The sequence below is a fragment of the Lycorma delicatula genome, chromosome 1, assembly GCF_047948215.1.
Source record: "Lycorma delicatula isolate Av1 chromosome 1, ASM4794821v1, whole genome shotgun sequence".
NCBI lineage: Eukaryota > Metazoa > Arthropoda > Insecta > Hemiptera > Fulgoridae > Lycorma > Lycorma delicatula.
In genome coordinates this window covers 45,463,006-45,476,165 of record NC_134455.1, presented here as the reverse complement: position 1 = coordinate 45,476,165, position 13,160 = coordinate 45,463,006, and the positions used below count along the sequence as shown (strand labels likewise).

At 29.4% G+C, this 13,160-nt stretch overlaps 1 protein-coding gene across 2 annotated transcripts in view; it reads right to left on the bottom strand.

Annotated features, from left to right (window-relative positions):
- Marcal1 (SWI/SNF-related matrix-associated actin-dependent regulator of chromatin subfamily A-like protein 1) overlaps nucleotides 1-13,160 on the bottom strand; it is a 100,548-nt gene that overhangs the window by 68,916 nt on the left and 18,472 nt on the right. For both annotated transcript variants that reach the window (XM_075354369.1, XM_075354375.1), the window contains exon 3: nucleotides 2,091-2,206. In XM_075354369.1, the coding sequence (XP_075210484.1) occupies nucleotides 2,091-2,206 (116 nt within the window). The remainder of the gene's footprint in view (nucleotides 1-2,090; nucleotides 2,207-13,160) is intronic.

The window sequence follows — 13,160 nt, the reverse complement described above, 5'->3', positions numbered from 1 at the left end:
ACTGAAACTTACTAACTTTATCAAAACTGGTTCTCCATAACTCCACAATAAAAATTGTGTATGCTTGAAAAGAATTTTTGTTCCTGAACATCATTATTTTCTTTTTGAGTGCATAGCAATTCTTTGGCAGATGGAATAAATTTGTGGGTTTTTCCCTCTTAAAGTTGACAAATTAATTCAGAATATCTCTGAAATGCTTCTGTTGCTGTGATAGAATGAGCTTCCAATTTCAGAACTAAATTATTAAATAACTGTAGAGTACCATATAAAAATTTTAAAAACAGTTTACTTTCTAGATTTTCAAAAAATCAAATAACAATTTTGGGCATTTGTCACAAGGTATGGTTTTAGGGAATCAAAAAAAGAAAGAATTCTTTCTATTGCAGGTAACAAACTAAGGAACTTTATGCTGCTATGAGATAATACTTTTTTGTAATCTGTTTCCATAAATTCACAGAACTCTTTAAGTTTCATTACTCTTACTGTATATATGTGAAAATATTTATAACAATAACTTCTATGTCCAGGGGTAAAGAATCACATGCTGTTTGTACTGAATTGTGTACAATGTGAACTGAACAACCAATTCCTAAAATAGGTTTATCTAAATCACTTTGAACTTTTCTGAACACATTTTCATTTCCCTTTCTCTTCACACCCCCAAAATTATTGTTAGTGTTATCAGCAGTATAACAAAGCAACCTTTCAAGTTTGTATTTTTTCACATACTGCAAAAGATACTGGGTCAAAATTTACTATTACATAACATTACTATTACATAATTACCATTACTAATTACATAATTAATGTTTTCCAAAGAACACAACACATTAACAAATACAAATGGCAAAAATAATGATAACAATAATTATCTCGGATCTGATTCTAGCAGATGAAAATTTTGGGTCATATAACTTTTTAACCAGTTTAGATGTGCAGTCTGATGTTTTAAAACTGAGTTCGTGTCTAGCAGTGACGTATGAAAATGTAGCTTCTTTAGCAGCATACCCCAGATCACTGTTATTGTTATTCCCTTCTTTGGCTTTAAAAAAAATTCCTTATGTTTGCTGAAGCAGTAGCATTAATAGCACTCCTATGATTAACTGTTTTCACGTGGTCTTTAATATCACCCTTTCCTTTAAGTGCAACAGAAAATTCTCCAGTACATGGTGTGCAATAAACATGTTCACTGTTACTATCATTACACAGTTTCAAAAATTTGTGTTCCTGATGTAGGTTAACATTAAACACACATTTTCTTTTGCCCATTGCTAAACAATGAGGCAAAAACGAATAGAAATAAAATAAATGATCAAAAACATTTAGATGAGTTACTTCACACACGAAAACAACATAAACATATTGCCCCAGTTGTATTGCCAAAAGACTAAGTAAAACGTTGTGGCGAGACCAGTAGCCACGCCTCCACCAAAATCGGCGTCAGCACGAGCATCTCTCAGCCGACCTCACAGCTGTAAGAGAATGTTTAAAAACGCAATCTCGAACATATAGGTCTAAAATTAAAATAATTCTCGCCAGTCATAAAATTCTCAAACCCCGTTGACATTTTTGCAACCCCAGACAGCACTAAAAAACCAGGACTGTTTGGGCTAATTCCGGACGTATGATAAGCCTACCAATGTTGTAATAACATTAATTAAATTTTGTAATAACCATGCCATTTATTAATGCTTTCTTAGTAAGTCTTACCACAAAGTAAAATACTGTATATTTACAGCACTATTAACATGCCAAAACAAAATTGTTTATGCTATGATTTTATTTCTATATTTGAATATAATAAAATTTTTAAGTATTTAGATCATATATTTAAATTTTTATCAGAGGATGAATTTCTCCAACAAATCTTTCAATGAATGTAAAACACCACACACTTAAAGCTTCTAAAATCATACAGAAGTAGTTTTTATTAACTAAATTACATTAACCAAATAATTTTTGTATATCAGCATTGCACAATTTTAACAACATAATTCAATTTCACATACAATAAAATAATATGTCAGCAGAAAGTGATTCATAAAGTGATATCCCTTTAGACAATGAAATGAGTTAAAATACCAACCTACCTTTAATATAAATTTTGGTAAAGGATTAATACTAATTTCTAAGTTTAAGAGTTCAATTTTTTTCAATAAGTTCTTATACTGAGAAAGTGGAAAATTCCATTTTCGTTCTTTAGCATCTGAAAAATATAAAAAAAACTATTTTCAATTTTACACTGATTAAATGTAAAATAAAGATAAAAAATAATTATGTTAATATGTCAAATTAATTAAATTTCTGAACTACAGTCTAACTGCATTTATAGATTTAACAGCAAAAATTACTTATATCACAACTGTAATATAAAAGAATTCGCCTGTTAGTAGTGAACTGTAGTAATTTTGATAGCAATCCTCCCATAAAGAAGTTTAAATAACTAATGCAAGGTAATCAATATCTAACAAGAAGAAAAATGAACAAGAGGTATTCAATTTTAATTCAACAAATGATTGGTGCATCAATATTATAGTAGTTGATGTTTGGTATATGATAACTACCCACCTTGTAGTGGCCAAAAAATATTTTTTTATATTTAAAACAAAATTTTTTCTTGAGCAATAGACTATTTTCCAAGTTGCCAACAGGTAAAAACAGCCATTTTCATCACTGTTTCCATGAGCTGTAGTATTCTTATTTTACATCATGCAGAGATTATTTTTTCCAAAAAGCCCTTTTTGATCTCAAGCCCAAAAAGGGCTTTTTGGAAAAAATAAAGATGAAACTTCATCTTGGTGTACTCAAAATTAATTTTGTTACATAACTAAATCTTGCAATGTTTACTGAAATTATATTTACAAATTCTTTTTTTCAAATTTTGGGCCCAAAATAAATAATGAAGGGCTTAGAGTAACAGGCCTGTCTTTTTACCTTTTAACTCTTAGGTACTATTAATACTTTTAAAAAATTTGACGTTAACTGTATGTCCTTCATTAAAAAAAAAAAGGGTCACCAAATCTTGGAAGATTTTGAAAATGTCTTGTTTTTGGGGGTCAGAAACCAGATGTAGGGCAGATAGCAAAAATCTGAACTGTTTACAGCAGTAAGTACTTTTTATGTACTGTAAAACCATGTAAAATTTATTTTGTCAGTGAAAGGGGTTGACAAGTAATGAAGCCAACAAAACCACTAAAAACACCGTTCCTTCTAACTGTAAACAGCACATCCAAAAATACTGATGTTATGTATTTTTGTCAGATTATAAAAATTACAAATAAATTCATTAGGGTGGATAAATTGATAAATAATAAATAGGCAATTACAAAATGATAAACAATTCAAATACATTAACAAGTTGTTCAATTCACTTTTACCTTATTTTACTCCTGCTAATTGAAGTTATGAATGAATCTTGCACTTTTTGATAACAAACTTAACTAAAATAACTTAGCCATTTTTTTATCGAGTAGAACTGATAAGTCCTCATTCATCTTTGGTGTAATGTTGTGTCCTCTACCCGTAGTTGATAGAAAAAGCTCTGAAGGTGTGAGAATCTTTAAAATATTTTCCAGTTGAACCCATGTTTGATTATCTCTCAATGATTTCTTGAATGAAGTAACACGACTGTGAGGGTGGAAAAAGTGTATTCAATATTCCTCTTCATTTTCATGTATTTTGACTTCAATAACTTCACCTAACAACTTGCCATTGTATATGCAGCAGACATAATTTATACATTTTGACTGGTAAACCTATAAAGCAATCAGAAACACTAATGTCCTTGTGTACCGATACTAATGTAAATGTTTCTATTCAGAGGTCACCTGGACTTTGAGAATGCATTTCTGACTTGTTGGAACATAACTGTGAAAGGTTCTTGTGTTTAGGACTGTTGTGATTACCTGATGATGAGAACAGAGATATTCTTCAGTTTCTTGAACATCTTAATTAGAGCAGCAAATAAATGTTATATTTGTAATATTGTCTGCAATAATTGTACATTTCAGAAGGTGTAACAATTTGATTGTTCACTGTCCTTTGAAGGCTTGCTTTAGTCACAGTCCATTTTACAGTTCCATCACTACCATCACATGGTCCTTTTCCATGTAATGAGGTAAAAAAATGCCATTCAGCTGCGATTTCTAAATCTTCTTGATGGTAGCACAAATTTATGAATTTTTTTGTTTTTATATTGGGCTGAGAAGCCATCAGAAAAATGAAAAAAAAAATCTGTTTAACTTGTGGTAACAGTGTTTTTACTTTATCACTTGCTTTTGGAAACAGAAGAACAATGTAGTACTGTATTTCAAGTACTCAATATTCACACAGTAGCTTTGGCTACTGTGTGAATACAGTACAGTTTCCTTCCTTTTTTAAAGTACAGTTTTTTTTTACAGTACAGTTTCCTTCCTTTTTTAAAAAGAGAAATGGATGTACTGTGGCATAAGTTTATGACCAGAGATATGACTGGACTTCATCCTGCATCATAATGGGAGAGAAGTCTCCCATTACAATACATTCACCCTCCAACAAGTTTTCCTTTTTAATGTTGAGGAAATTAGCTTGTTTCTTTGCCTTTCTAGATTATTTAGATTTTCAGTAAGTTTATCTAAGTACTCTTGAAATAGAAGAATTTGAGTAGTTAGTTCACAACAGTCAACAGAAACCCAGTGTTTGAAGATAATTTCAAAATCAAAATCACCCCAGCTCTCTTGCAGTAATCTGAACACTTCATTAGTACCTGGACATTTTTCACACTGTGACAGAAGGATGTTTCATTTTCTACATCCCACTGTGGCTGAAAGGAGAATTTTACAATCAAATTTCATTTTTAGAATAAATAACATGAGTTTTACATCTTTGTGGGCGATACACACCTGAACAGAGTGAGTACCTGACCCAAAAATTTAGGTCTTAAAATCAGGAAGTTTTGAAAAACCATTTTTTAAATGTTTTTCTTTGAAGGCTGTGTACAATTCTTTTAAGTTACATAAGATAAGACTTTTTTGAACATTAATTTTCTTCCTTCAGGTTCTCTTACAGTGAAACAAAACTTCTTACCTGGCATCATTTGGCTGTGTTCATCATTCTGGTAAATATCTTGGACTCATTTAATAACATTTCCATCAATTACGTGACTGGGTTTCTTTTTGCCGATTTGTGGCAAAATTCCACTTAACTAACTGTTTGGATTGATGGGTTAAATACCGAGTAACACTAAACTCATTTTGAATTTTTTGAATGCTTCTTCTGCTTGGTAATAAACTTAAAATATTAATTTTTTCCTGGGATGATGTAACTGTTTTCATTTTATCCTTTATTTTAATGATTAATTCTTCATATTTCCTACCTAAATCAGCATAATTTTGTGGTACTAAACCACAAAATTGGTTTCTTCTGTGGAAATATTTAAATGAAAGGAATCGTTTAATTTACTGGTAACTGACTCGGCTATTTTTGTAACTTTATTTTTTAAAATTGGGGTCTTTGCGCTGCTCGATAATTTTTGAACCTTAATAGGGGGGGGGGGGATACAAAGTGCTGAACAAGCTTTATTCACTGACTCGACTATAACACATTGGGGCTCAAATATATCTTGACATTCCAGTTTGCTTTATGTTATCATCTTTAAGTTTTGTATTTTGTTTAATCATTTTTACACAGTGCTCTGCCTGGAATTAATTTTAAATTTGGATTGTTTGTTGAAAAGGTCAAAGATATTTCTTAACCAGTTTAGTGTGACAGCTAAATGGTTCACAGCAACTTTTCCCATTAATATGAAAATATTTATCTAAATATTCAGTTTTATGAAAAGTACAGATATGTTTTGTTTCAGTACATCCACTTTTTAAAGATATCAATGTTATTTGCTATTCAGTAACTCTAAAATATCATGCAATACTGAAGATCTATTGTAAGTCAATTTGTGACATACTGTTTCAATGTGAATGCCAACTGAACACTCCATAATCCGTTTTTAAAAATGCAAGGATTCTTACAATAACAATACACTTAATATAAATTATAAAACTAGCAACTCCACCTCACTTTGTCTTACCCCAGTTTCTTTACAGCTAAAATAAAAATTTCTCTACTTAATAAAATTAAAAATAAAAGATATCACATAAAAGAAAAGTTAACTGCTAATAAAATTACTTTATAAACAAATGTACATTACCTAACTACAGTATTAATACAAGCAACAATACAGCATATCACATTGAAATCAAAACAGTAACAGAGCCTTCTACAATGTTTACGCAAACATGCATGTCCATGCATGTCTATTCACTTTTATGTTTAAACATGAGTTTGTGTGTATGAGTCATACTTTGGGTAAAAAGTATCTAGAATATAAGCTATCTCATTATAGACAAATTAAAATATTTTGTATAGTAGGCCAACATTATTATCTAAAAAAAATACATGCTGTGACTTTTTTTGGATATATTGTTCACGGTTAGAAAGAACAATATTTTTAGCAGTTTTGATAACTTCATTAGTCATTAACTTCTTTGAGCAACAAAATAAATTTTATATGGTTTTAAAGTACATTAAAAATTCTTACGTTAGTAAAAATTTCAGATTTTTTCCACTTGTCCCACATGTGGTTTTTGGGCCCCAAAAATGAGACATTTTAAAAATATTATGTTTTGGCAACCCTTTTTTTTGTAACTGTCCAATTTTTTTTAAAAGTACTACTAGTACCTAAGAGTTAAAAGGTAAAAAACAAACCTGTTTTTTACAAGTAAACATTACAAGATTTGGTTATGTAACAAAATGAATTTTGAGTACAATGATGAAGTTTCATCTTTACTCTTTCCAAAAAGCCCTTTTTGACCTGTGTATGATGTAAAATAAGAATGCTACAGTTCATTGAAAAAGTGACTAAAATGGCTGTTTATCTGTTTGCAAGTTAGAAAATAGTCTATTACTCAAGAAAAAAATTTGTTTTAAAAATAAAAAAAATATTTTTTGGCCACTTCAAGGTGGGTAGTTATCATACCGGATATCAAAATAAAAGATAGTGATGCAATAACATTTTTTGAATTAAAATTGAATACCCCCACAAAACAAATGAATCACAGTTCAGGATTCAAACAAAACATAATTTTACTCAAGACTAGATATCAGGAATATGTTAGGTGATGTAGTACACACTGAGGTAAAAACAATAAGTAAGCTAAGTATATATAAGTGAGCAATAAGTAAGCTAAATTTCGGTCACAAGACATTAATCTAAAGATAGTTCTGTCATTAAAAATTACTAAAATGGATATGTAGTAAAGATAAATAGATTACCACCGCACACGACACTCAACGTAACTGTTACTTGAGATCATCATGTTTTTCACTAACAGAAAGGCTTTACACACCTTTCTTAATGAATGCAACTACCTTAAATGGACAATAGCCCAACTATAATCCCAAAGCTTCATACTTTTATGTGACAGAGCACCCTAGCAACATTACAGTACATTTACTCATTAAATATTAACATTTTTTCATCAGCTAAACAAACACAGTTGATTATTCCTTAGTCATGTTTGTTATTTAGCAACATTCATGAATTAGACTGAAGACAGTGATCCCAATTATGAAATTCTAGAGGAAAGCTTGGAATTCTAAAAATGTTATCTGCCATTATAAAAAATTGCTAACAGAAGGAAAAAAAGAAAAAGCAACCTTTTTACAATGATTATACTTATAAGGAACCAAATAAAAGACAGCCAGATTGCTATTCTGAGACTGTTATAACTTAACATGCATTTAGTAACACAATATTTTTTTGCTGTACAGTAGAACTACAGATTATTAATAGTCCATTCAATAATACCTTATAATAACATATTGTTTTTATTCATGTTGAAATAGTAGTGAATTATAAGTTCATGTTATTGCACTGCATTGATTTTTACTATTAAGTTAACTTTTAATAAAAAAAAATGAACCTGAACAAGTAACATGGTAATGCAATAATCATAAGTTGTTGAGAAATATTGTCAATGATTTTCAAACTAGATTAGACAGCTTTTTATATTTTTAGGTAACTAAAGAAAGAAGATCATTTAAGGTAACATCAGAATGGAAAAGAAATGGCAATTAACAAGTTATGCCTATATATAAAAATTATTAATATTCATGGATTATCTACATGTTTGTAAATCCAATAGTAATATTAGGTAAATATTCTTCTACAAAAAAGGCATGTATTCATACCATCCCCAAATTAATCAACATTTTGAAGAAGGTAATTACAATCTGAGAGTGAATTACTATAATTGATTAATAGGAAATAATATTTTGCTCATACAGATACTCTTTATGGATAAACAATGCGTAAGTGTGATGATACTCATAAAATTTTTCTGAACATCCTCAAGTAACTACTGAAACTTATTTCAAATCTAATTTTTCCAAAAAATGTTGATCAGATACAATATGTAACATTCATATCAGATCTTATATTTTCAACGATAGAATCACAGGTAATGATTACAGTACTTTCTTAAAAAATGAGGAGCAACAACATTAAGAGGGCATCTTACTAATGACACAAACATGTGTGTATATCCAAAATGATACAAACCAGCTTCTTTTAATATCTTATTATTCACCATCTGAATAAAACACATCTGGTGGATTGGACAAGTGAATATAGTTTAGTATGTATTAATAATAAGGTAGAATAATAAGAATATTTAGAATTAAACTCATGAGATTAACTAACTAATAAACTAACATCATAAAAGTAAAGTTAATGTGATGATGACAGAGGTGCTTGGCATGTCAACCACACTGCTTGTGCTCAATCAGTGAACTGTGCTCAGCTGCACTCAAGCACTTGTTAATCACACAATATATCTCAGAATGATGAGGTAGACACATGCATGAACAGTCAGATTACCTGATATAAATCCACTTTATTTCTTTTAATCGAGCTTATGAAAGCAAACAAATATGCACAAGATAGATAAAGTAAATGAATTTTTACTAGAGCCATGTATGCCACTGAAGAAATCAAGAACACAAATATGTTGCAGAATGCTGTAGCTTACCATCTGTAATACACACTCAGGATGATGGTGAACAAATTTGAATATTAAAAACAAAATTTAATACTGTGAATAAATATATCAAATTGTTTTGCTGTTTATTGTATGAAATTATTTTGATATAAAAATCAGCAACTGATTTTTGAACAAATAATGTATTCAGCATAAATTTAATTATTACTGTTTATACTGAAAATACAACTTATTCTTACAACATGTTTACTACTGTTGATTTTTTACACAAGTTTGTTCAAGATCAGAAACTTTATAAAAGTTGTATTAAAACTACTTTTTCTGAAACTTTCATAATTTTTTCATTAAAATTTTATAGTTAAATCTTTTATCACTTTATGTTCATAGGGATTTCTCAAAAAATATTATATTCATGACAGTGGAACCTAATTTTTTCAATCCTTTACATAAAATTATATTCAAACTCAAACTATATAAATTGTGTTCAGATAAGTATAATACTACATTTTTCCTGAAATCAAAAAGGGGGAATTTTTAACGATCAAGTCAAATCAAATCTTTTTCAGTCATGTTTTAGACAAACTCTTTCCATTACGTTAATCAGAAGAATATTTCAGTAGAGTGTAGCTGAAACTTACTGGGGCACACAGTACATTTTATTAGGTAAGGTCTTTTCATTCTTTCAACTCATGTCAATACATTTATATTTCATTCTTGCAAATAAAATACCCATTACTTAATACTGCACTTTAAAAAGGAAAGAAAAATAACAAAATAATTAACAATCAATACTACATAGAGCCTTTTTGCATACCATTGTATGATCGTGGCACGTACTGATTGATAGGCATGTAATGATTGTTTTAAATTTTTTAAGTTCCTTTTCCTACTCTTCCTATCACTCCCCTCCAGTGACAGCAAAAGAATTATCCTGTAATGTGGGCACATTCATTACACAAATCGCATATGAAACCTTGGGCTCCACATATAAAAAAAAAAATCATTAAGTAATAAAAATCATACTTAGAAGATGTAACCAAAACTTCTCAGTATTTATCGATGCATCACGTGATTATACTTTATATGGCCTGAAGAACCAAAACTTAGCAAATAAGTTTTAAATACTGCAAATCCAAAAAAAAATTACAATTGAACTTTCTTTTTTTCATTCCTCTTTTTAGCTGCAGTTCAATATGATGGCAACTTCAAAGTGAAATATACTAAAATTAGAATAGTTCCCTAAACAGATTTTCAGTTAGAAACTACTCATGAAAAAATATAACTACAAAAAAATGCATTATTATTACAAGTATAAGTAATATAGATTAGACAACTTGAAATAAGAGATGCATAAGTAAAGATTAAAAGTAGTAGGATCTAGCAAGTGATGATGGAAAGAAGAGCAAAGTTTAAAGTTAAGAGATTTTAGGATATTCAACTCCAAATCAAAAAACAGAGGTGCGTGAGTAAATGTAGTCATTCTGTGTTCAGGACCCACAACCTGACAAAGTGGGATTTTCATGAAATTTGGTACAAATTAACTGTTGATAGAGTTATGAGAAAATACTGAATTTCGGATCTCTATCATAAACTGATTTGTTTTTAGAGCCCTTCAAATTTGCTGGAAAATGGCAAATTTTGACTTGCGTCAATAGTGTTAGGTCAAAATAGCTGTTAGTTATTACAGTAGAACGACAAACTTTTTATCACTTTAAAGCTTATTTGATGTTCTTTGATATGATATACAACAAGCCTACATAAATTTTGATTTCAAGGTTACTAACTACCTTTGACCTTGAATTTCAGAAAAAACAGGTCTTCAATTTTGTAATAAATAATATGTTATTTGTCATTATACTATGAAGCAGTTGAAAAAATTTGAAACTGGGACTGCTTTGGGATCAGGAGATAAAAAGCAAAATGTATATCAATGTTTTAGCAAAATTTACTTTGTCTAAAATTTCTAATCAGTTTTATAACAAGACTGCAATGAATATTAATAGAGTCAAAATAAGGTTAAAAATCATTTTACTTTATGCTTAAAACTGAAATTAAGTCAATAATTTTAATTAAAACAATAAATCTCAAACATTTTTAAATGATCTAAAAAAATTCAAGTGTAAAACAAAAATAATATGAAATATAATTCTCAAGACTCACTTCTCCTAATACAAGAAGCTACAATAATATAAATAATAACTGTACACCTAATAATTAGAATACAATAATGCATTTCTTTAAATAATTAGTTATGGTGTTTATGATTTGGACATTTTGATCTTAAAATCTTATACAATATAGAAAAAATAAGGCAAATCAATAAAAATGTCAAATTAAAGGGTTTATGCATTCTTAAATTAACTGTTTCATTCCGGTAACTGTTATTTTAAATAAATATTTTAATTTGTATTAATTTTATCAATAGTCTGATAAAATACATTAACAGCACTTACGTATTGATTAATGCTAACGTACTTATTAATTTTTCCCAGTAATGTTTCTTAATAAAAATAATGTTTTATAATAATAATTTAATAAATATATTTTCACTGGCTTTCAATTGCTGCTACTTAAAAATTATACAAATACCTTTAATATGAAGTTAAATTTTAAAAGAATGTTTATGTACTTATTTGAAATACCTGATTATTTTTCTGTCAGTTTTTCATGTAACTGAGTAGTATGCTTTTCAGATAACGTATATGTACATCCAGTAGCACTTTTTGGATCAACTTCTGTTAGTAGTTCCTGTTGAGGTAATATTAGAATATCACTGGGTGCTGGAAAAATATAGGAAGCTGGACCTTGAGGGTGAAGAGAACTTACTTCCACTTCTGTAATTCATTTGTAGATAATACACAAGCCAATCACAAAGCACAATTATAAATGCACATGACAAACCCTTTTATATCAGAAATTTCAGGAAAACCAACTTTTTTCTCTTCATACAAAACTTTATGTTTTTCATATTGTTCATTTTCAGAAATAATTTTTGTTTTTTAAGATATCCTTTCCTGACTGGTAAAAAAGCATGCAACCTTTGAGTGCCTGGGATTGCCACCACTTTGGCTAAATGAGATGCTAAATACTTTTCTTCTTTCTGATATTCTTTATTCGAAACAAATATGAAATTCATATTTTTAATATTCGACTGAGCCCAATCATAAAGCTGAGTAACTGTTGTTATTTGATCTTGGTATGGGTGTTGTAAACTTGCTTTTGAATACCACCAGGACCATCACATTTACTCTCACCATGTGATGCGACAAAGAAGTGTCATTCTACATCAGCACCAAAGTCGTCCTTCTGATACATTAAATCCCCAAAATTTTTACGATTTTTTTGTTGTGCTGCTGGGCCATCTGAAAAGTGAATTAGTTTATTCACAATCAGTTTTATTCTGAAACAGATGAACTGATATTTTGTCATGCTTAAGGCAGTCAGACATAAAAACTAAATTATCATTTAAAGTGTCTGCCAATTCTTGGCTTTTAAAATAAATTGTGAAAGGATGAATTGTAGCGTGTCGATTGTTCTAGTGAAACCGTTGAGCTTAATCTTGTAGCAAAGTCACATATTGTGATAAAGATTCCAGGTTCAGTTACAGTTTTTAAATTTTTTAAGACATTAGATTGCTGAGAAGCAATGAATGAATGGCAAACAAGAATTGACAATTTTTCAATGAACTTCTCAATAAAATCTTCTGTATTCTTCTTTACTGTTTCTAAACATGAACGTTCAGTTGATATCCATTACTTAAAGTTATTTTGTCCGTAGAATTTTCAGCAAATATTGAATCTAAATTTTTTTTTAAATTGTCAGAATCTGGACTATTCTTATACTCACCAAGAATAAATTTCTTGGATTACAAATAATTTGTGCCATATAGTGTTTATAAGAAGTAGAATGATTGCTGCACTTTTTTGTTAAATAATTTAATTTACATCCTTCAAACATTAATTTCACATTCTGATGGATAACACACACACACAGACACTCACGCGTGCGCACACAGTTCTGCTGCTGATGTATCTCTATCAGCCAGAACTTGTCTTTTTTGAACTTGAATGTTTCCACAAGGTGATTTGATTGTGACAGACTTTTTTACCTAGCGCATTACACGACTTA